The sequence below is a fragment of the Neomonachus schauinslandi genome, chromosome 5, assembly GCF_002201575.2.
Source record: "Neomonachus schauinslandi chromosome 5, ASM220157v2, whole genome shotgun sequence".
Lineage (NCBI taxonomy): Eukaryota > Metazoa > Chordata > Mammalia > Carnivora > Phocidae > Neomonachus > Neomonachus schauinslandi.
The window spans coordinates 67,505,301-67,531,508 of record NC_058407.1 but is presented as its reverse complement, the minus strand read 5'-3'; the positions used below and the strand labels follow the sequence as shown (position 1 = coordinate 67,531,508).

General features: G+C 37.9%; 1 protein-coding gene across 1 annotated transcript; it reads right to left on the bottom strand.

Moving 5' to 3' along the window:
• Window positions 1-216: 216 nt before the first annotated feature.
• Window positions 217-22,905, bottom strand: LOC110593584 (elongation factor 1-alpha 1-like). The gene is made up of 2 exons (XM_044915207.1): window positions 22,821-22,905; window positions 217-690 (listed from the first exon to the last, which is right to left on the bottom strand). The coding sequence occupies exons 1-2, from the start codon at window positions 22,903-22,905 to the stop codon at window positions 371-373; spliced, it is 405 nt and encodes a 134-aa protein (XP_044771142.1). The 3' UTR covers window positions 217-370.
• Between the last annotated feature and the right edge of the window lie 3,303 nt (window positions 22,906-26,208).

Sequence of the window (26,208 nt, the reverse complement as noted above, 5' to 3'; positions counted from 1 at the left end):
CTGGTTATTGGACTGTTGTCTTCATTATTAACTACATTTACTCAGTTTCTTCTTTGTGCCAGGTACATTTTTTTTTCTCATTAAACTTTTGTTTTAATGAGTCTCAAAATTCTGTGACAGATTTTTGGTCAAGTTGTTTCCATTAAAAAGTACTGATTTTAAAAACTAGTAACTTAAAACTGCCACACACACACACAAAAAGCAACTGGTCCACAAAACATTCTCCTTTCCTTCTGAAGGTTTTATGATGCATTGTTATCATTAACCAGTCTTTTACTATTAAACTTAAATGGCCAATTGACACGAACAGTTCTGAGACCGTTCTTCCACCACTGATTAAGACTGGGGTGGCAGGTATTGGGGATAATATTCATTTAGCCTTCTGAGCTTTCTGAGCAGACTTGGTGACCTTGCCAGCTCCAGCTGCTTTCTCGTCCACTGCTTTGATGACACCCACGGCAACCATCTGTCTCATGTCACGAACAGCGAAACGGCCCAGAGGAGGACAGTCAGAGAAGCTCTCAAAACACATAGGCTCGCCAGGAACCATATCAACGATGGCAGCATCACCGGATTTCAAGAACTTGGGACCATCTTCCAGCTTTTCTCCAGAACGACGATCTATCTTCTCCTTCAGCTCAGCAAACTTGCAAGCAATGTGAGCTGTGTGATGTTGATGTGAGTCTTTTCCTTTCCCATTTTGGTTTAGGTTGAGCGGTGGTTTTCACACCTGTGTTCTGGTGGCAAACCCATTGCGAAAAAGCTGTGCCAGGTACATTTTGTTAGGCACTTTCATAAACTTATTTCATTTCATTTTAACAGACGCTTGAGGTGACAAAGGTTACTTTTCCGGGGTGGGCAGAACAGTGGCCCTCCAAAGATGACCGTGTTCTAATTCCCAGGCTCTGTGATTATGTTATTTTATGTGCCAAAGGGGACTCTGCAGATGTGATTAAGGTTAAGGACCTTGAGACGGGAGGGATTATCCTGGATTATCCAGGGATCCCAATCCAATCACAGGCATCCTTAAAGGAGAGAAACTTCCTGGTGGCTGTTAGAACACCAGGGAGCTGGCTTTGAAGATAGAAGAAGGGAGCTACAAGCTGAGAAATGCAGGTGCCTCCCAGAATCTCAAAAACATAAGGAAATGGTTTCTGTCCTGGAGACTCCAGAGGGAACACAGCCCTGCTGACCTCCTTGTGTCAGCCCAGTGAGACCCTTGTGACTTCAGATTTCCAGAACAGTTAGGTAACAAATGTATGTTGTTTTAAGCCACTGATTATGTGGTCATTGGTTATAACAGCAATAAAAATATTGGTAAGTATCCCTTATCATATTATCTTAAAACTCTAGAGAAGTAAGTTCTTCTGTTATAACTTGTGCTCAGCTTCATCTTCTGGGTCTCTCTCCCTTCACTTTATCATCTGCCTTTGTTGGCCCAGGTCTGGCCACCCACCTTTCTTTTAATGCTTGGTCACACACATTTCAAGCATAGATCACCACCTCTTTTATGTTGATATCAAAGTGCCAAATCTTTTATTTATCCCTCATGCAGATTAAGTGTACAAAAAAAATGTCATCATAGACTTTAACCAAAATGTAAATATGTAGGGCCTTAACTATGTACCCATAATGAATTGAAATCTGATTGATCTGTAAAAGCCTTAATTAAGACGTAAATAAATAGACTAGCTCTACCAGATTTCATACAATACACTCCCCAAGCTGGGGCTTTGGGCACAAGATTTGATATGTCAGGCTTTTCCACTTGGGTCTAGGAGATGAGTCATGTTGGCATTTCACTATGAGAAACCTAGAATGGAAAGATCCATTCTAGTCTCAGGCCTAAAACCACATTCCCTCATTCCAGATTCACCTGAAAGTTCTGTACTTAGGGAATTATCGGTTTGTAACGAAGTTTTGATTTTCCCAGTACATGAATAAAAGAAATTGGATATTCTATCTGGTCTGTGAATGTATCATACTGGGTTATAATTATATGTATATATGTCTTTCCTTTAAATAGAACTGTGAGCTCCCTGAGTACCTTGTTCAGTGCTGTGTTCTCAGCACCCAACACAATCCATATCACTGTGAGCAGACTCTCAATAAGTCTTGAATAAATAAGTAATTAAATAAATAAGAGGGCAAATGAGGGAGTAGGTCAAGTTTGCTCAGCTGTCTTTGTACCTTCCCTAGCAGTGACTTTCTTCTATGTGTGGGTACTAGTTTCCTTTCTCTACCTCCCGATACTCCCCCATCCTGGTCCTTGGTACTCCTCTCATGAGATCCCCTTTATAGTCCCACCTGCCTCCAGCTCAGCTCAATCCTACACTTTCCCACACAGGGGGAAAAAGGGATGTGATGACTCTTACAAGACAGCTTCAATTCTCTGGACCAATCAAATGCTTCCAGATGACTCTTTTACTTTAGGGTGCTTTAGAAGCTTTAGCAGAAGCTCCCGTGCTGGGCTCCTCTAGCTGTAACTTCAGTGAGGGGACAGTATCTCTCCTTCCCCTGACCCCTTTTCCCTCAGTCCCTGGTTTTTGGTTTTATCCTCCACATAGCATCTCTTCCAGGAAAGGCTCTTGGACAGGACTTCCAATGGCTCTAGACAGCTGTCTTTGCTATGTGGACAATATCTAGGTTACAAGGAGAATTCCACCTCTTCTAGAAGGGAATGCACTTGCTTCCCAGGCACAGCAACTTGTGCTCACTCCTCACACAACGCACAGCTAGGTCTCTCCCATACTGAAGATCTCCTGGATGGCAATAAGATTTCAGGCTCTGGGTGTCTCAAAATCCAGGACATAAATGTAAAGCTCTTGGAGTAGTCTCACTGAGGCTCCCTTCACTCTAGGCTTGAGAAAAAGGCGGTACAAATCTCCACCCTGCCTCCTTGAAAGGAACGTATTGAAAAACAATGTGACAGAATTTCCCTCCTAAAAAATCTTTTCTCAAATACTCTCCTTTTTCACTCTCTATCTTTAATGTCAACACAGTGATCAACCTTTCCTAGTTTGCCTGGAACTGTCCCAGTTTTAGCATGGAAAGTCCTGCATCTCAGCAAACCCCCAGGCCTTAGCAAAGTGTGACCTATTTCTAGAAGAAAGGTCAAAGAATCATAAAACTGGTTTTTGGTCACATGTTTTCAAAATCTGAATTTTAATGTGCCACCTCACTTTAATATGTAGTATCAGTATTATCGTTCTCTCTCAAATTTTTCAACTTAACATCCCATTACTTACATGCATATACATATATATATGTATGCCAGATAGAACTGTTATGATTATGCCCACTTTACAGAAAAATAAATGGAGGCTTACAGGATTCAATAACTTGTTCAAAGTCTCCATGGGAATGTGGAACAACTAGAATTCTTATACATTGCTAGAAGGAATATAAAATGACACATTTGGAAAACAGTTTGGCAGTTTCTTAAAAAGTTAAATGTACACTTCCCATATGATCCAGCAAGCCCACCTCCAGGATATACCCAAGGGAAATTAAAATATTTTTCCAGAGGAAGGTTTGTACATAAATGTTCATAGCAGCCTCATTCATAATAGCCAAAACTAGAAACAAGCTAAATGTTCACTAACAGAATAGATTTTTTTTCATTGTGATACATCTATGCAATGGTACTGCTCTGCAATAAAAGGAAATAAACTATTGATACATTGAACAACATGGGTGAATCTCAAAAATACCATGCAGTTGAGCAAAAGAAGCCAGGCACTAAGACTACATAAGGTATCAGGAAACTAGACAAATGTAATTTACACTGATGGAAAACAGAGAAGTGGTTGCCCATGCCCAAGAGTGCGGGAAGGGAGTTAACTTGGAAAGTGCACAAAGGAATATTTTGTAGTGATGGATACCTAATATATTTTGATTGTGGTGACAGTTCCCCAGGTGTATACATTTGTCAAAACTTATCAAACTGTACACTTAAAATTATACCTCAGTAAAATTATTTTTTAAACTTAACCAGAAAAAGAACAAACTAAACCCAAGCTAGCAGGAAGAAAAAATAAAGATTAGAGCAAAGATAAATAAAATAGAGAACAGAAAAACAGTAGAGAAAATCAATGAAACCAAAAGTTGGTTCCTTGAAATGATCAACATTGACAAATATTTATAGTTAGATAGACTTAGGAAAAAAGAAGACTCAAATCACTAAAATTAGAAATGAAAGTGGGGACACTACAACTGATTCTACAGAAATAAAAGGGATTGTGAGAGAGTAATATGAACAATTATAATCAAACAAATTGAATAATCCAGGTGAAATGGACAAATATCTGCAAATACAAACTCACCAAGAAAAAGAAAATCTGAATAGACTTATAAATAGCAAGGAGATTGATCAGTAATCAAAAATCTCACAACAAAGAAAAGTCCTGGTCAGGATGGCATCAACAGTGAATTCTAACAAACATTTATTAAAAAAAAGAACACCAATCTTTCCCAAACTTTTTGAAAAATTGAAGAGGAGGGAACACTTCCTAATTCATTCTTTGAGGTTGGCAATACTCTGATACCAGAGCTAGAAAAAGACACTATAAGAAAAGAAAACCACAGATCAATATCCCTTATGAAATTCTCATTGAAATAAAAACAAAATTCAGCAAAATGAATTTATAAAAACACTCACAAACTAGGAATAGAAACAAACGATCTCAACATAATAAAATCCATATATGGGGCGCCTGGGTGGCTCAGTCGGTTAAGCGACTGCCTTCGGCTCAGGTCATGATCCTGGAGTCCCGGGATCGAGTCCCGCATCGGGCTCCCTGCTCAGTGGGGAGCCTGCTTCTCCCTCTGACCCTCTCCCCTCTCGTGCTGTTTCTCTCTCTCTCTCAAATAAATAAATAAAATTTAAAAAAATAAAATAAAATAAAATAAAATAAAATCCATATATGAAAAACATCAGACTTAATGGTAAAAAATTAAAAGCGTTTCCTACAAAATCAGGAACAAGGTAAGGATACCCATTTTTGCCATTCTATTCAACATGGTATTGGAAATCCTAACCATACACTTAGACAAGGAAAAGAAATAAAAGACATCCAAATTGGAAAGAGAGAAATAAAATTATCTCTGCAGATGATATGATCTTATCTATAAAACCCCTAAAGTTTCCACAAAAACATTGTTAGAACTTATAAATGAATCCAGTAGGATAAAAAGTGAATACATAAAAATCATTGGCATTTCTGTACACTAACAATAAACAATTCAAAAAGGAAATTGCAAAAACAACTCCATTTACAATAGCATCAAAAAGAATAAAATTCTTAGGAATTAACTTAACCAAGGAGCTGAAAGCCTTGTAAAACGAAAAATACAAAACACTGTTGAAAGAAATTAAGAAAAATAAATGGAAAACACATTCCATATTCATGCATTAGAAGATCTAATGTTGTTAAAATATCAATACTACCCAATGTGATCTATAGATTCAATGCAATCCCTATCAAAATCTCCATGATGATTTCTGCAGAAATAGAAAAATCATCCTAAAATTCATATGGAATCTCAAAAAATGCTGAATAGCCAAATAATCTTGAAAAAAAAAAAATGAAGTTAGAGGAATCACACTTCTTAATTTCAAAGCTATAGTAATCAAAACAGTGTGATACCAGCATAAAGACAGATACATAGACCAAAGTAATAGAATAGAGAGCCCAGGACAAAATCCTCACATATGTGGTCAAATGATTTTGACAAGGGGGTCAAAACTATTCAATGGGGAGAGGACAATCTAATTGACAAATAGTGCTGGGAAAATTAGATATCCACATGCAAAAGAATGAAGTTGTACCCTTACCTAACACCACTTACAAAAATGAACTCAAATGGATCAAAGACCTAAAAACTATAAAACTCTTTGAAGAAAACATAAAGGAAAAGCTTTGTGACATTGAATTTGCCAGTGATTTTTGTATATGGCAAGAAAGACACAGACAATAACAGCAACAAAAATAGACAAACTGAACTTCATAAAAATTTTTAAATCATGCATCACAAGATGCTGTCAACAGAGTAAAAGGACAGCCCACAGACTGGAAGACAATACTTGCAAATCATATATCTGATAAGGGATTAATATCAAGAATAAATAGAGAACTCCAAAAACTCAACAATAAAATAAACCCAACAACTCAAAAGTGAGCAAAAAGGGGGTGCCTTGGTGGCGCAGTCAGTTAAACATCCCACTCTTGGTTTTGGCTCAGATCATGATCTCAGGGTCATGAGACTAAGCCCCGCATTGGGCTCCACACTCTGGATGGAGACTGCTTAAGTTTCTATCTCCCTCTGCCCCTCTCCCCTCCAAAATAAATAAATAAATCTTTAAAAAACAACAACAACAACAAAAGTGAGCAAAGGACTTGGACTTGAATAGAGATCTCTCCAAAGAAGATATGTAAATGGCCAATAAGCACATGGAAAGATGCTCATCACTAATCATTAGAGAAATGCAAATCAAAACTATGAGATACCACTTCACATCTATTAGGATGGCTACTGAAAACAAAACAAAACAAAAATAGGAAGTAACAAGTATTGGTGAGAATGTGGAGAAATTGCAACTTGTTCACTGTTGCAGTGAACAACACTGTTGCAGTGTTGGTGGGAACATAATATGGTTCAGCTACTGTGGAAAACAGTATGGTAGTTCCCAAAAAAATTAAAAATAGAAATACTGTATGATACAGCAATTCCACCCTGGATATGTACCTAAAAGAACTGAAAGCAGGGTCTTGAAGAGATATTTGTACACTCATGTTCATAGCAGCATTATTCACAATAGCTAAAAAGTGGAGGCAACTCAACCATCCATCAATGGATGAATGGATAAGCAAAATGTGGTATCTGCATACAATCAATATCATTCAGCCTTAAAAAGGAAGACAATTCTGTTAAGTTTTTATTTATTTATTCATGTAAGTAATCTCTATAACCAATGTGGGGCTCAAACTCATAACCCCAAGATCAAAAGTCACATGCTTTTCCAACTGAGCCAGCTAGGCACCCCAAGGAAGACACGTGCCACAACATGGATGAACCTTGAGGACATCATGCTAAGTGAAATAAGCAAGTCACAAAAAGACAAATACTATATGATTCCACTTACATGAAGTATTTAGAGTAGTCAAAATCAGAGACAGAAAGTAGAATGGTGGTTTCCAGGGGCTGGGGGGAAGGGAGGGATAGTAGTTATTCTTTAATGGGTGCAGAGTTTACTTTTATAAAATGAAAAGAGTTCTGGAGATGGATGGTGGTGATGGTAGCCCAACATTATGAATTATTTAATACCACTAAACTGTACACTTAAAAATGATTAAGATGGTGAATTTTATGTTTATTTTACCACAATAAAAATAATGGAAAAACTATATGAATGGGCTTGGGGCAAAAAAATCCAGTCAAGAAATGGGCAGAAGACATGAACAGACAATTCTCTAAAGAAGACATACAAATGGCCAACAGACACATGAAAAAAATGTTCAACATCACTTGACATCAGGGAAATCCAAATCAAAACCACAATGAGATACCACCTCACACAGGTCAGAATGGCTACAATTAACAACTCAGGAAACAACAGATGTTGGTGAGGATGTGGAGAAAGGGGAACCCTCTTACACCGTTGGTGGGAATGCAAACTGGTGCAGCCACTCTGGAAAACAGTATGGAGGTTCCTCAAAAAGTTAAAAACAGAACTACCCTACAACCCAGCAATTGCATTACTAGGTATTTATGCAAAGAATACCAACATAGTGATTCGAAGGGGCACATGCACCCCAATGTTTATAGCAACAATGTCCCACAATAGCCAAACTATGGGAAGAGCCCAGATGTCCATTGACAGATGAATGGATTAGGAAGGTGTGATATACATATACAATGGAATATTACTCAGCCATCAAAAAGAATGAAATCTGGCCATTTGCAACAACATGGAACTAGAGGATATTTTGCTAAGAGAAATAAGTCAGAGAAAGACAAATACCATATGATTTCACTCATAATTGAAATTTAAGAAACAAAACAGATGAACATAGGGGAAGGGAAGGAAAAATAAAATAAGATGAAAATAGGGAGACAAACCATAAGAGACACTGAACTCTAGGAAACAAACAGGATTGCTGGAGGGGAGGTGCGTGGGGGGATGGGGTAACTGGGTGATGGACATTAAGGAGAGTACTTGATGTAATAAGCACGGGGGGTTATACGCAAGTGATGAATCACTAAATTCTACCCCTGAAACTAATAATACAGTATATGTTAACTAAATTGAATTTAAATAAAGAATTTAAAAAAATGATTAAGATGGTGAATTTTATGTTTATTTTACCACAATAAAAACTATATGAATGGGGGTGGGGGGAAATGGCTAAAAGAACGTAAGTAGTTGACTGGGGGTTTTGGAATGTGAGAAACAGAAAAAGAGAGACTTTTTAAATATAAGACTTTTAATACTGTTGCCCTTCAAACTATATGCATGTGATACTTGAATAAAAACAAAATTCAATTCTTATTTGTTTTGTTTGTTTGTTTATTTTTATTGTTTTTTTGAGAGAGAGAGAGCACCAGAGTAGGGTGAGGAGGGGCAGAGGGAGAGAGCCTTAAGCAGGCTCCACTCCCAGCATGGAGCCTGATGTGGGGCTCAATCTCACAACCTGAAGATCATGACCTGAGCTGAAATAAAGAGTAGGATGCTTAACCGACTGAGCCACCAAAGTGCCCCCAAAACTCAATTCCTGGGGCGCCTGGGTGGCTCAGTCGTTAAGCGTCTGTCTTCGGCTCAGGTCATGATCCCAGGGTCCTGGGATCAAGCCCCACATTAGGCTCCCTGCTCAGCCAGGAGCCTGCTTCTCCCTCTCCCACTCCCCCTGCTTGTGTTCCCGCTCTAGCTGTCTCTCTCTCTCTGTGTCAAATAAATAAATAAATAAATAAATCTTAAAAAAAAAAAAAAAAACTCAATTCTTGTTTGAAGTTATCATTTCTTTGGGGTGCTGGAAAATTTATTTCAATGAATCTGATTTCTCATTCATCAACATCTTTCATTTTCCCTTCCCCAGGGTTCTAAGAGAAATTACTGCTATGACACTGTCCCTTAATCCTATGTGGGCTCTATCAGTGTAGGGACTCTGCTAATTTCATGTCATGTATAAGGACATAGAAAATATTTTTGCTCGTTTTGTACCATGCTATGGCACACATAGGTGTATCTGCCTAGATATATAGACACCCTTCTTTCTTTGAGGTCTTGATACCCCCTTGGAATTCTGCCTTGTTAAACTTGAAGCATAGGACCCATCTACTCAAAACACACTGATATTTCTGATTTTAGTGTGTCTTCTTGGTTCCACCCTTCTTAACCCAGGTAATAATTTCTAATGGGAGGAATATACCCCTCTCTGCATTTTATATTTCTTCATTCTCTTTCTTATTGGAGACATCTAGAATAATCTCCTTAATAAGGATGAACTTTTGGAATTCAAAACTTAGGAGCAATTTTTCTGCTTTTCTCCATGCCACATCCTTTGCCTGAGGCAAAGAATATAAAACTAACCACCATCTACTTGAATTAAAATGAAGGCAAAAAGAGAAATACTGGGGGGAAACTGGTTGATATTAAAAAAATATGAAAAGAATTAAAGAAAGGAAGACATGATCAGATTGTCATTTAAAAGATTTTTAATTGCTCTGGCTCCTATTAGGACAAGATATTGGAGATAGTCAGGAAAAAGTAAAAAGAAACCAGCTTGGAAATTATTATAGCAGTAAGACTGAGAATGGCCATAAAATGGAAAAAAAATAATGAATTAAAGATATAAAGCCTGCCACTCTTACCTACTGGGCTACATTGCCTCCCAATGCATGGCTCTGATAAACTCACTGGCCTAAGGCTTAATGCCTAGTTAGATTATTGGATTCTGCAGACCCAGGGCATCAGCATTTTAACAGAGGAATTTTCCTTAATAGAATGGGGGAAATGATTAGGGGAGAGCTGAGGATACACTTACTCCTTACACCTCATTCAGAAGGAAACTAAGCCTCAGAGAGTTAAAATACTTGCCCAAGGTTCCAAGCTAGAAAATGGTGGTGCTGGGATTTTAATGCCTAATAAAAATATCTCAATGATGTCCTTTGCATGTTAGCAACTGACAGGTTGGAGTTGATATTTTTTGAATGGAGAACTTAACCTATGTGCCTTGTTCATAGCATTCTTCCACTGATAAACTATAAACAAGGGTAATAAAATAAAGACATCATGATACCTATGCCAAAGCCATACTCCTGGGTCTGGCTGCTGTACAAAAGTCTCAAGTAGGAAATTAATTATGTACCATCTTAGAGACATTTAATCAAGTGATATACTGTTTATTTATCCAATTGGAGATCCAGAGCTAAGGTATCACCTTTTAGTCTCCTGCTGGATATCAGCCAGATCAACATAAGAATAAAAGGGCATTGGTCATAGTGGTGGATTTCCTGGCCTTTGGAGAGCACAGTATTGGGGGTTGATTCATGGAGACCCTTGGAGTGTGTGGCCGACTGTGCTGTGGAGGAGGAGCCTGCAGCATCAAGAGTGAAAGTTCAACAGTCTGCAAGGGCCTCCTAACTAGGTATGTAAGTGTCTCCTCATTATACAAACAGGTAAAATAAGCCATGGAGTGGTCCAGGACCTTGTCCAAGGTCAAGCAGTTAAAGAACAACAGAGAATGATTTGTATACAGATTAGTCAAACTCCAAGGCCCATGTGTGCTCCTCCGACCCCTGCTGAATCAATGTGCTCATCTCTAAGCCAGCTGAGGTTCACCTCATCATTGCCAACCCACTGGCCTAAAGTTCCAAACAACTCAGAAATGGCCATTGTACAAACCCAGGTGCTGAATTTCACAACGATTATTCCTAAGACACACTCCATCTCAGGAAAAAAGAAAAGAAACTAAATGATGGCACAGTCTTCCTTCGAGCAAGACAGCATGTGGCACTCATACCCACCAGCAGAGATAGCAGGATGAGGCAGAAGAAAAGGGAGGTGCCTGGGTGGCTCAGTTGGTTGATTTCAGCTCTGGTCATGATCTCAGGGTCGTGAGATCAAGCCCTGCATCAGACTCCACACTCAGCAGGGAGTCTGCTTAAGACTCTCTCTCTCTCCCTCTGCCCCCCAGCCCTCATGTGCATGCTCTCTCACTCTCACTCTCTCAAATAAATAACTTTAAAAAAAAGAAGACGAGAGGGAAAGAGGTAGGAGGGAGACTGAAAGGAAGAAAGGAGTTTGGGAACTAATAGTCCACATTATGTATCTATCCTGATCTTTTCATTCTACTTGCCTCTTTTCTCAAACCCGGTGTCTTAGCTCAGGTTGCTATAACAAACTACCATAGACTGGGTAGCTTAAACAACAAACATTTACTCTCATGATCCTGGAGGCTGAAAATGCAAGATCCATGGTCAAGTTCTCGGTGAAGGCCACCTTCACATGGCCTTTCCTTGGTATGTGAGCACAGAAAGAGACCTCATGTCTCTTCCTCTTTTTATAAGAAAACTAATCTCATCATGGGGACTTTACTTACATGACCCATCTAAACCTAAACCTCCCAAAGGCCCTACCTCCAAATACCAAATGCCATTGGAAATGAGGGCTTTGACATATGAATTTGCAGGAGGGGGGATAACACAAATATTCAGTCCATAGCACCCAGTCAATATTATTACTCTTACAAGTTCAAAGAAGTAAAATAACTAAACTCCATGGCTGATATTGAGTGATTGCTTTTAAATTACCATGTGGCTTGAAATACCAACACCTGTAAAACCGATTTACTTTTAGGTCAAGCAATGAACTTGCCCAAAATAACTGAATTATATTAATTATACCCACAACTTTAAAGTACATGATTACAAATTTTCAAGTGCCAAGTTTCATAAGATCTAAGCATAAATTGTTCTAAATACCTTTAATGCAGAGTTTAATTCTATTCATTGGCAATGAAAAAGATTTTTTTAAAAAGACGAAATGTTAGTGTTTATCTAGATGGTGGGAAAATGGGTAACTATTTCCTATTTCCCCCTTTCACTTCTTTGCCTGATCCAAATTTACTAAAATATAGATTTCTCACTTTTATAGTTGAAAGAAAAATTAGCAGACTTCTGATTTTTTTTTAGAGAGGGAGAGAGAGAGAGAGAAATCGAGAGAGAGAGAAAGTCAGGGAGAGAGAGAGAACTCAAGCAGGCTCCATCTCATAACCCCGAGATCATAACCTGAGCCAAATCAAGAGTCAGACATTCAACCAAATGAGCCACCCAGGCACCCCTAGACTTCTGACTTTTAATGCTACTTCTGGTAGCAGCGCATGAAATATTCTTCCCTCACCAAAATAATAAATAATGAAAATACTGAAGAAAGATGAAGGGACCACATTGGAAATTGGGCTTGAGATTCAAGCATGATGCAAGGCAGTCTCCTACTCATCAACCTCCTGGCCCATTAGAGTGACCTGTACAAGTATTCTAAAGTCACACTCTCTGAACTTAGGTGTTTCCTGGGGTACTCTAAACTCCTAAGCAAAATCATGATGGAAGGAAGTCAGTTAAACTCAACATCCTTCCAGAGGAAAAAAAAACAGGAAAACGTTATTAGCATTGAAGTCAAAATAGAAATCATCCGTCTTATTTAAGAAAAGGAAAAGTCACTGACATTGGTCACTCTTCACACTATTAAAGGAATAATTAGAAAAATGTAACAATGCCACCAAAATTAAATAACATCGAGTCCAGAACATCATGAGTACGACAATGACCTGGAATACAATAATCCATGTAAAGAAAAAGAAAATAGATACCTGAGTGCTAATGGCAGCTACATTCAATTAGACATTGTCTCTGCCTTATTATTTCATAGATAACCTTTTATATATTTGTTTTTCCCATAAATAATTTTAATGCTCTTTATATTCATACATTATGACAAAAAAGGGTTAGGACAAACTTTTTTAATCTAGTAAAATAAATCTCCTAATTTTCTTTATTTCTAATGAAAAAATTAATTGACGCTCAAATTGTTTCGGATTATCTTCCACTTCTCAAAAGCATTATTGTCAGTTATATCAAAAGGTAAAAGGTAGCCCTTTTGCAAAGTTAGAAATATGCATATAACATAATTATCATTTTTGATGTCAGGGAATAAGAATGATTATTTTATGTATTCTTCCTGGTAACTTAAAACTTTGGAGATTTGCTAAGTTAAATTAAATAATAGCAATTTAAATGGCCAGATCTTTTCCAAATAAGATAAAATATTAACTATTAAACAAAAAAAAATCCAGATTGGATAATCTGAGTATTTTAAAATTAGGATATATTAATAAGAAAGATAATATCTCACCAAGCTCCTCTTCATATTATTTTTCATCTAAGACACACACACATACACATATATAACACTGGGAAACCATAAAAACAAAATCTTCTCCCAACCCCGAACTCTCACAAAGGTAGTAAAAAAAAAAAACAAACTTTTAATATTGAATAAGCATTAAAGCAGAATGTGATGTCCACCATAGGCAATGCACTAAAAAATTGCCGAGAAAGGAATCTCATCTCCTTATATAGCCAAGCTGATTCAACTCCTTACAAACACGTCCACAAGATAAACAATACCTAGTCTTCAAGTAAGAGTACTTTACAACACCATTTGTCACACATCACACTCCTCAATTTAGTAATTTGGTAATTGGGGTGGCCATCTGGGTTAAATAACTGGCTATACCCAGAAGAGAAACAAACTTCTCATAGCTTTATGGCAGGAGGTAGTTTTAAAATGTGGAGCAAAGCACCCACCAGACATAGGCTCCTACCTTCCCACAGGGACTGAAGAGAAGGGTCTTACCTCTCTTGAGGCCTACATTCAAAGAGATGGTTTCTGGGTCCAGAAGAAAGAAGTTCCTGGGTCCTAAAGCTGACAAAAGGCCTATCTCGTCTTCAGAAGATTTTATATACATTTCAAAGAAAGGAGGAAGTACTTACAAGTTTTCTAAAGTAAATGTTCCAAGTAAAAGGAGAATTCTCTTCCCTTATTTTCAACAGAGAAAACTCAGTTTATTTTTTATTTTTATTTGTCTCTATAATAACTATGTATAAAAACTATATACATATGTGTGTGTGCATATACAACTATATAAAAACTGTTTTATTCACATTTGTGTACATACACATACAGCATATTAAGCACATATAGTAAAAATTGATGGCAAAAAGACTAGATGGTAAAGGATGGTAATAAAAAAGACTAGATGGTAAAAATTCACCGAAAAGTTAACATCAGTTATGTCTACATCATAATTTTTATTTCTTTCCTTCTGCTTTACATTAAATGATTTTATCACAAACGTATATTCTTTTATTTTTAGTTGAAATTAAAAGAAAAAAATAGGTTGTTTTGAAAATATTAAAAAATATTTCCTTAGAATTCTCTGCAAAAACTTCCTCATCTGTAAGAAAACAAAATGCCTTTTTTTTTAATTAAAAATAATGTGAGACATTCAATGCAATTATTTGTCATGCTTTGATTGGTTTCAAAGCAGTTTCTTAGTAAGGCCGAGGCGAGTGGTGAGGTTTTCTGAACTCAGTTTCTATATGCCTGGCAGTGTTCACGTATGAGCCAAGGAGAAAAGTTGTTTGTTCTCTAGCATGATGAGTACAGAGAGCCAGACAGGTTCAGTGGCTGAGTCAATGAGCAATAAACGTAATGTTTCATAGCAACAGTGATTTAAGGAACAGTAGCTGGGCTATTTTCAGAGAGTTTCTCTCATCTGAGATAGAACACCTTACGACTGCCTCTCTCCCTTAGGAATTCTTTTCCCACAAGAGAAATGGACTTCTTTCTCGGATGCACCTCAACCCTCGCAAGCGGACGCATAGCTCAAATATTTCCAAAAAGCTTCTCAGCCTCCGTGAAAATAAATTGCTATCTGGATTGTCTCACCAGATCACCGAACAGATGGTACACCATCTGAAGCTAAAAATAAAAACCTTCTGGGCTCAGGTCGACAATTCCACCACAAAAGGAACAAAGCATGGAAATCGGAGTGTGCAAGAGAAGCGATTGGTTGAAATCTCTGCAACCCGGAGTGCTTGAGACACCAGGAGCCTCGAGGCAGGGAGCCCTGGGAACATGGGTCCTCTAAAGCGTAATGCAACACACAGAAGCGCATATAGGCCTGGGAGTCAGGCAGAACTGACCTCAAATCTCTGCTTAGTTACTTACTAGTCCTATGACTTTGGGCAAGTTATTCTTACTGACCTTTGTTTCCTCATCTGAAAAATGGGGACATCATTGGTTTCATTAAAGAGTTGCTGTAAAGATTGGAAAATATACATAAAATTCCAGGCACAATGGAGGCAATCAATAGTTGGTAGCTATATAATATCCCTACAGTACCTCTGTGACATGACTGGACATTGAGAAGATTTGATTTGGTTGAGAATTAGCTTACATCTGCAATAGTTAGACTTAACCCAAAGTGATCTCTCTTGTGTGTATTTCTTCAACATTTTATCCATATTATGCCTTGAAGCTACTGTATTCACCTTGTATTCTTAAATTTATTATTTCCCACACTAGAGTTGAGCTCTTTGAAAACAGCAACCACTGAATTTATGATGGATTAATGTTTCACGCTTCAGGCAAATTTATCTACCTTACGATAGGAACTGATACCAGGGAGGGAAGTTGTATTTTCTAAAAGAGCCAGGAAAAAAGGAATACCCATGTATATTGCCTTTATGTCTGTGTTTACAACTAACCATTCTATGAAGAATGCAAAGCAAAAATAATAATAATAATGTAATTCAATGGTTTGTGAAATTTTGCTTATATTTGTCCCATTAAGCACATGAGGTACTTTCAAGAGCTACAATGTAAACCTAGTATATGGGTTAGAAGAATGCATGCAAACATCATGACATAGATCTGGTTTGAAAGAAAAGGCAAAGATACTCACTTAGTCCAATTTAAAAATGAGTCCTCCCTTCTTCCTTTCACCCCCTCCTTTCCTCCCTCCTTCCCTCCCTTTCTGGGTAGTTGAGTGCTAAAGCCACAAGGTAGGGCCAAGCAAGGCAATCTTCAGTTTGCCCTTCCATCTGCATGCTCCACTGCTCCCTTTCATGAACTCTGCTCCAGCTAAATTTAGCTGGAGTATTATGATTTGAGAGTATATCCTATCATCTCAACCAGATTGTAAATTTGTTCAGAACACAAAGGGGAAAACTTCCATCTGATAAATCTTGTGATTCCCTAAAGCATATAGTGTAGTATCTATAAAAGACTACCGGACATTCAGTCAGAACCTGTTGATGATTTATTAGGAGACAAAAAGGAGAAAGGCCATGTTAGATAACAAGAACAAAGAAATGAAGATGGAAATTAGTAACATTCACTCCTTGATTCAATGTGCACTGAGTTCCGGCTATGTGTCAGGTGCAGTGAAGAAAGAAAGACTGACCAAAATAGTGGAAGACAAAGATAGACCACAATGGCAGAAGCCATATGGCTCCATGGAGATCTCCCAAGGTTGGCCTAAGAGTAGGGATTTCAGATCAGAGTTGATAAGAAGTCAGTATAATGATTTATAATTACTTATGATTTATCATATTATTAGTGAATTAGTATTTATAATGATTGTTTACAATGCCTCTTAATAGACACTATTTCATTTAACCATCACAATAACTCTGTGATATTTGCAGATGAAGAAACAAGTTTAAAGAGATTAAGAAACCTGCCCAAGGTTAATACCAAGGTTAATAAAGTTAGTACTTGCTGCAGTTGTACAAGGCAGGGATAGGATATAAACCTATGGCAGTGTGGCTCAGAATATTTCCACATCATGCTCTATACCTACCATCCTTAGGTGGAGGAGAGCCTGGATAAAGAGGGTAATTAGCAGAAAATTCCTATGACAGCAGCCTATTGGATTAAGGAGTTTGAAAGGAGCCAAAGAGGACATACTGAGGATATGCCCAGTGATTCCCTACCTTCATCCACTAAGCTAGGTTCTCAAAAGTCTCCAGAAAATAACCCTAATCAAATTCTAATCCAAATCTGTTATAGAAGACGTGCAACATCAGAAATGCACAGGTAGTGTAAAGGCTTAATACAAACGCTTGTTTGCTTTTCCAGAAAAGACACCTAATTAATTGGTATTATTTGGGGTGAAAAAAATCATCATCTTACCAGAATAAGGGACATTCCCAAAGACAGGTGATCTCGACTCTTCAAAATGTCAATAGTATGAAAGATAAAACAAAGGCTGGACACTAGAGTTAAAAACTTCAAGAGACACAGACAACTAAATGATGTATGTGACCCTTGATTGGGTCCTGGATTTTTTTTAAGGGGGCCATAAGGGACTTACTGGTATCAGTTGAGGAAATCTGAGTACTGACTATATGCTTATTGTATCAATATTAAAACTGTGGGTGTGACAATGGCATTGCAGTATGTGGGGAAACGACTTGGTTCTGAAGAGATAATGCTGAAATACTTAGGAATGCAGTGGCATGGTGCTTACAACTTATTTTTCATTTTTAATTTTTTAAAAGATTATTTATTTATTTGAGAGACAGAGGGGGAGAGAACAAGCACAAGTCAGGGGGAGAAACACAGGGAGAGGGAGAGAGAGAAACTTAAGCAGACTCCAAGCAGAGAGCAGAGCCCAATGTGGGGCTCGACCTCATGACCTGAGTGGAAACCGAGAGTCAGACACTTAACCGACTGAGCCACCCAGGCGCCCCATTGCAACTTATTTTTGAATGATTCCGCAAAACAATCACCTGTGTGTATATGATGTGAAAGAGGAATTTTTTAAAAGTAGCAATGTTAACAATTGGTGCACCTCTGTGACATTCAGCAGGGGTTCATTTTTTTTAACTTTGAAATATTTCAGAGCAAAACGTTAGAGAAAACATGTCCTCGTGCTAGAAGAGTGGGGAGCATTTACAGATCTCTATGAGTAACTTTTAAAATACAGACAAACACTCAAATATCTATTTGCTAAATTATCACCCACTGGAAAGTTCTTGTAAATGGTATGGAAATACCCAATACTATCACTGGCTCTCTTAAATCTCGAGGTAAATTGTGTCCTTTAACATTTGTGTGAACTTTCAAAGCAGAAGCAAACCTTGGCTAAAATTTCAAACTGAAATAATTAGGAAACTAAACAGTGAATGTTCAAAGCCCTCTAACAGTTTCCTGTAATAATGGGAGAGCTTTGAAAGGCTTAACCATAATATTCCTGTGGCTTTTTACAAGGATTAAAGTTAAAAAAAAATTTTTTTTTTTTTTTAGTAATCTCGGCAACAGTGGAGTGAGAGGGGGTAATATGTATAAAAATCATTAAGCAGAAAATCTTCAAGAATTACAGTCTTCAGAAATTCATTTCTGTTATTTTCTCCCTACAGCTCTTCTGCACGAGAAAAGGACTGAGGTGGTGCCAAGAATTTTTTACTATAAAACATTATGATGCCAGGGTGGCTCACACATCCAGGCAACATCTGGCACACCCAGTAAAGAGGACTGCAATTAGTGAAGGGCCTGCTAAAGATATAAGACACATTTAAGAGTTAAATCATGATTTCTTTTAATGATGAACTCAGTTTGGAGATGGGAAAACACAGTTTCAGATTTTTATTCCTTAAATGCTATGAACGGTGGAAAGAACACAAAACCTATTTTTTCCTCACACTCGAATTCTCAAAATCCTTACTGAATTTCTACTTCATTGTGTGACTTCAAAATATGTCTGAAAGCTAGCTTTTCTCTATTACTGTATTTGATCTTATAATACTTTCTATAGAGCTTCACATGATAGAAACATTTTCCAAGATGTTTAAATGAATGACATTTCTGTGAAGTAACTGCTTAAATCTAGAGTGACTTGACAGTCCTTCAAAATGTAATTTATAAAGTGCTAAACAAATGCTAGATCTTTTTAGGGAGGAAAAAAAGATTATTTAATCACATGCCCTCTCAATTTGTGTTGCTTTTTTTTTTTTAAGATTTTATTTATTTATTTGAGAGAGAGAGAGAGAGAGCAAGAGAGGGAACACAAGCAGGGGGTAGTGGGAGAGGGAGAAGTAGGCTCCCCGCTGATCTGGGAGCCCAATGTGGGGCTCAATCCCAGGACCCTGGGACCATGACCCAAGCCAAAGGTAGATGCTTAACCAACTGAGCCACCCAGGCAACCCATGTGTTGCTTTTTGACCATATCTCATAGTCATCGCCACACTATGCTGGGGTTTCAAAACCTAAACATCATCAAGCATTAACTTAAAATCTAACACACACAGCTCACTGAACTAGGAAAATAGACCATGACCACAGGGTCACAGTTTTTCCCATTTATCACAGCAAAGGTTCTTCAGTCCCTTATGAATGAATGGCACATTATCCAAGAAATCTTAATCATGAATTTCCTTATAAAATTCTATCCTAATACACGCACTGTTTCAAGAAAAATATTTCTATATGACAAAAAGATCACTAAGCCATGGGACAAACAGTCCATTTTTTTTTTTTTTTTTGGAATGACTATTCAAGATGGTAATATCCTATTCTTCAAAATCACAGAAATTCGGTTTCATCTAGTTGTCCTCTTCCTTCTCTAGTCATCATTGCTGCTGTCCACAAAACATTTGGGCCCCTGATAGGATGTTGTTCTGGGCCTATGTGAAGTCACATTGACCATGTGACTTGCTTTGGCGAATGAAATATGAGCATAAGTGCCAGGCAGATATTTCCAGAGCTAGTGCTTAATAATAAAGAGTGCATGGCTCTCTTTCCTTTTGCCACATGACCAGCAACCTCCAGCTAGAGCAGCTTCATCAGACTGAGTTCTGAAAAGAGGACACTGCAGAGTAGAACCCTCAAATTATCCATGATGGGAATGCCACAAGAAATAAACCTTAGAGTAATTTTAAGCCACTAAGGTTTGGCTGTTTATTAGACACCACAGGCTAACCAGGCTTATCCTGAATAGTACACCTCCCGTATTTTATTAAAGATGACTGTTAGGTTCTTGAAGTTTCAAAGAATAGAGAAATAAACTCTGCTTACTTGGCTGATGGGTATTTATTATAATAGTGTATACAGAAGAAAGTAAGGAGTTAGAGAAAACAGTCCTGGCTGCCCCAGACCAAGCCTTATGGATACAGGATACAAAGCAGTGCCTGGTTTCCTATTGTCCTCTTGGCAGGGTCACCTGCTGATTGATAGTCAAGTGTTCTCACATCACAGGGACTCAGTTGCCCTCCATCCCTCTTCTTCTACAGTCCCTGCAAAAACTATCAATTTTTAAGGCTTTTGAGGCGCCTGGGTGGCTCAGTCAGTTAAGTGGCTGCCTTTGGCTATAAGGTCATGATTCCAGGGTCCTGGGATAGAGTCCCGCATCAGGCTCCCTGCTCAGCGGGGAGTCTGCTTCTCCTCTCTACCCCTCCCCTCCTGCTTGTGATCTTTCTCTCTCTCAAATAAATAAATTAAATTAAATTAAAATAAATTTATAAGGTTTTTGTAGCAAGCACAGTGGGTCTACCATTGCCCTAGCATTTAGGGATATTTCAAACTGCTTGGTCAGGTCCATCACAGTGTGCCCCCCACCCACCCACAAGAAGTACAAGCTCCTCAGTTCTGGAGGCCTAACAAGCGTCCAAGATTCTTGAACCTCAATTTGACTTCAAGCCACAGGCCAGTGTGGGGTCTGCCCTCAGGGACAGCTTGCCTGGAATCTCTTCTACTTTATTATCTGTTCCTTGTGGCCCTCCTTCTCCTTCTCAGTTGGAGAAATCCACTTTCCTACATGTTCCTGTCACCCTCCTGTACCCTCACTTCTCCACTTCTCAAGACTTATTTTTTTCAGAGCAGTGAAAAATGATTCTTTGTACAAGCATGGAAACTTTGGCTTCAAACTTGGTGAGCAGATTTTTAAATTTTTGTTTCTGTTCTGGTGTGGAGTTAGGCACCTTCAAGACAGCAGAGAAGAGGGCAAGAAAGCAAACAATGGCTATGTTGGGATATAATGCTTCATACTTCCGTTCAAATTCCCTAAGAATGAAAATCTGATTAAGTGCCCACTGACCAATCAGTAGCTATATGGGCACACTACCCTCCATGGTAAGCCTGCTGATGTTTGGCTCCAGGTTAAACTTTGACCCTTGGCCTTATCACTGAAGTCCAAGTGTCAGGGTCACCTGAAACAAAGTAAGGCATTCTATCTAAAGGGTTGGCCACAGCCACTATTGTCAAAAAAGCAGCTTTCCTCAGAAGAGGCTTAGAGAGAAGCCAGCTGGTCCATATTGGGTTTAGTTCACTGCTGTCATCCAAAGCCTCATTTAAAAAACGTAGTTATTTAATCTCTGTGTAAAATTCAAATTTTCATCTCACTGAATTGAAAATCCACTACCCCTCGCTCAGTAGGGATTCCCTGCCCAGTTCCTAATGGGCATTGCAGTGGTAAGAGAGAACTCTTTATACTCGACCAATGAAAGGAGAGTGACGATATATCCAAACAAATAGAAATAGAAAGAATATGTATAGTGATACAAAGCAAAAGCATGATATATTTACATGCCCTTTACAGTTTATAAAGTACTTTTGCATATTTTAACAAAAAGACTGATCCTATGATTAGATATTTTCCTTGCTTAGTCTATTGTTAATTTTACGAGTTTTCTTCTATCTGTAAACTGGAGATAATAACAGGATCTAGATTTCATATTTGCTGTGAAGGTTAAATAAAATAGGTAATATGAAAATTATATAATAATATACTTTATAAAATCATCCATTTTGATGATCATTCAGACCAATAATCACTGATTAAGGATTTTTTATGTGCCAGACAATATGCTGTGTGCTGGGAATATAATGATAAATAACACATAACTCCTATGCTCAAAAAGCTTATAGTTCCATGGATAAGAGAAGCATGGGGAAAACGATTTCAATAAAATATGTCATGTTTGTGATAAAAGTATGCATACGGTCTGAAGGTGCATAGATGACGCCATTAGTCTAATCTTGAGGTGCAAGAAAACATCTTAAAGAAGTGAAGCCTTAGCCTACCTACCCCTCTAGCCCATCTGAGCTGCTCATGGGAGACAAGGAGTCAGAGGTGTCAGAGGTTAGCCAAAGAAAGTAGGCTAGAGAGGGGCAGCTCCTCAAGCTTACACCAACTCTTCAGCCCCGTGGAAGAAAGAACATCCCAAGAATGTGGCCCAGGTCCTCTTACTATAACCTCAAAGAAGCAAGAAATTCAGAAAGGCCACATTTATTTAGCTCAGCACAAGGAAGCTTCTGCCCATCAGCACAAGGAATATTAAATTATCTCAAAAGTGCCTGACACTCTTCCGCAAAAAGAACTGAATGATTTTAGGGGTGGGGCATCTATGAGGTTTTCTTGGCCTACAACCAACATTTCTTAAGGGGTTGAACAGAAAAAGTCCTAACAACCAACTTTCAAATGTTGGAACTTTTATATACAAAAATGCACAGACAAAAGAATTATGTACATATACTCAAAACACTAAAACAGAGATGTCAAGTGGATAAATGAAGCAATTTATCTTTTTTCAACATAAAATCACAGCCAGAGTATTAATGCCTATATCCTTCCTCTGAGTATATTAAAGACAATTTTTCTACCTTTGAAATATTAGCCTTTTTTTCTGATGGCTTTTCATGTATATACTTTTATATATATTACTCACCCCACCACCTTCTTACTTTGCCTTCTTACTTTGGTACTGCTGAACCATTAAAACATCTTCAATGATAGAATTTGTGTCACTTACTATTATGATGTTACAGAGATCCATGAACATGGACTATCTTTGTATTTATTTGTGTCTTCAATTTTTTTTAATCTATGTCTTATAATTCTCAGTGTGCAGGGTTGGGAGTTTGCTTCCCTTCCCAGGCAGGGCCATAGTCAGTACTGTTTCTATCAGCCTTCTAATACATCTGAACTTCTGGATTTCCCTTGGAAAACTGTATTACAGTACCCTCAAAAACTCAAGTGCCAACATTCTATTTAAAAGCAAAACTCACCATACAATACATCATTAATTTTTGATGTAGTGATCCACGATTCATTGTTTTCATATAACATCCAGTGCTCCATGCAGTACGTGCCCACATAACATAATAAAATAAAAGTAAATAAATAAATACATAAAAAATAAAATAAAAGCAAAACTCTACTACCATGTCCTGCATCACTAGGGAATTTTGAGATGTGATATCTTTCCTTGAAATATGAAGTAAGTAGTTAATTAAGACACGTGTCCAAGCTGTAAGTATTTTACATTTTTGTCTATGTATTCTTAATGGTTTGAATTCAGTAAGTTTGGGGCTTACCAGCTTAGTGTTTGATAGTGAATGATAGAAATCAACGTTATGTCATTCTATTAGTCAGGACTCTTGCAAATCCTGGTGATAAAATCCAATCTCAAACTAAGTCGAATAAAATAGAGATTTCATTAGCTTACATAAATGAAAGTTCATAGGTATCTAGCATCAAGCATAGCAGGATCCAGGTACTCATATATAGCTCTCACTCTTCCTATCTCGGACAGCTCTTCTAGGCTCAATAAATATCTGCAGCCCACAAGACCCACATCAGGCTATCTTTGCAAACCCTCATAGGCAGAAAACAATTTCCCCAACAGTTCTGGCAGACAATACCAGGGGCAACTCTTCCCAAATTAAGTACTATGGCCAGGGGTCTGAGTGTTCTAATTAGGCATGGGGCATGTGTCCTGAGGCTTAGAACTGTTCCCATATCATAGTAAGTGCTCAATAGGCATTTGTTGAATGAATAAATGAATGGCCTACCTTATCTCCCACCTCCAATAGTTAACTCCTTGAGGAGATGATCCCTTTCAATTTAGTTTTATGTTACCTCAAGTAACATAAAATGTTATGTTACTTGAGGTAACATAAAATGTTATGTTACTTGAGGTAACATAAAACCTGGAACAAGTAAGTATTTGTTGAATGAATGACAGAATTGAAGACAACCCAAACAATTGCCTCAGTACTCCATTTTCATTTCTCACACCCTAATATAGTCGGCAAACATTTTCAACTGCAATCATAACTATCATTCCTAGCATTTTAAGGTCCATAATCAGAGGGAAAAAAGTGCTACACATAATATGCCTTCATGTTCAATCAAACACACATACAAACTAAAGTTAAAAGCATAAGGAGTGGCATTTATGTTGTTCAATGGCATTAAAAACGTAAAGATTGTTCAGTGATTTGGAGTGCTTTTTTTTTAAAGATTTATTTATTTGTTTTAGAGACAGAGAGACAAAGAGAGCATGAGGTGGGGGGAAGGGGCAAAGAGAGAGGGTGAGAATCCTCAAGTGGACTCCATGCTGAGTGCAGAGCCCGGCTCAAAGCTCAATCCCAGTACCCTGAGATCACGACAGGAGCCAAAATCAAGAGACGGACACTTAATCGACTGAGTCACCCAGGTGCCCCTGGAATGCTTTTTTCTTAAACCTGTCTGCCTTTCAATCTTAGACAATGAATAGTAAATAGTAGTATTTAATAAAACATTTCTAAAGTCAGAGCACATTACTGAATGATCAATGAAATGTGCCTTTTAACATATATGCAGGGCTGATATAATCAGCTTTTTAATGAATCCCAAGACTGTAGCAGAAAGTTTTATAAATTCCAAATAGTGAGATTTTGTTTATGAAAGTTATTAGCACACTTATTCACCAAAGAACCTTACACCATTTTCTGGGATTTTTAACTGTTTTAATGAGCCAACAGTTACAAAGAGGCTTAAAGCCTAAACTTTACTGGGGATATGATAAAACAAAAATCCATTTGGCCATGACTTAAGTAATTCTCAACACTTGTATATTTAGAGAAGCATGATAAAATAAGGAAGAGATGACTTGTTTTCTCCAAATCCTAATGGGACTCTGTATTTGAACATGATTTGAATCCACATAAGTGGATTTCCTATTGGAAAAATATGACCTCCTATCTTTAAAAATTAAATGACCCTTTGGAGACCTACAAGAAAGACGGTTCACCCCAACTTTGCTAACATTAAAGATCCATATGAAACAACATTTTGATGTATTAGTATATGAATCAGAAACATCTGGATCAAGTTTGGCTTAAAATATACATTGATTTGAAAGTAAACTGAAAACTTTTTCTTAAATTGTGTACTTTATTTCAAAGGTTATAAACCATTAAACACATTTTTTATTCTATTCTAAAATTTAAGTCAATTATTTGAAATAAAGATCAGAGAAATCTATCTTCTTGATATGAGACTACATAGAAACTTCCAGCAGAGTTTTTTTGTTGTTGTTGTTTCTTTTAATTTATTTATTTTTAATTTTATTATGTTATGTTAGTCACCAAATAATACATCATTAGTTTTTGACGTGGTGATCCACGATTCATTATTTTTGTGTAACACCCAGTACTCCATGCAGTACGTGCCCTCCTTAATACCCATCACCAGGCTAACCAATCCCCCCTCCCCCCTCCCCTCTAAAACCCTGCTTGTCTCTCAGAGTCCATATTCTCTCACGGTTCATCACTCCCTCCAATCCCCCCCCCCCATTTTTCCCTTCCTCCTCCTAATGTCCTCCATGCTATTCCTTACGTTCCACAAATAAGTGAAACCATATGGGGCGCCTGGGTGGCTCAGTCGTTAAGTGTCTGCCTTCAGCTCAGGTAATGACCCCGGCGTCCTGGGATCGAGCCCTGCATTGGGCTCCCTGCTCGGCGGAGAGCCTGCTTCTCCCCCTCCCACTCCCCCTGCTTGTGTTCCCTCTCTCGCCATGTCTCTCTCTGTCAAATAAATAAATAAAATCTTAAAAAAAAAATAAGTGAAATCATATGATAATTGACTTTCTCTGCTTGACTTATTTCACTTAGCATAATCTCCTCCAGTCCCATCCATGTTGATGTAAAAGTTGGGTATTCATCCTTTCTGATGGCTGAGTAATATTCCATTGTTTATATGGACCACATCTTCTTTATCCATTCATCTGTTGAAGGGCATCTCGGCTCTTTCCACAGTTTGGCTGTTGCGGACATTGCTGCTATGAACATTGGGGTGCATATGGCCCTTCTTTTCACTA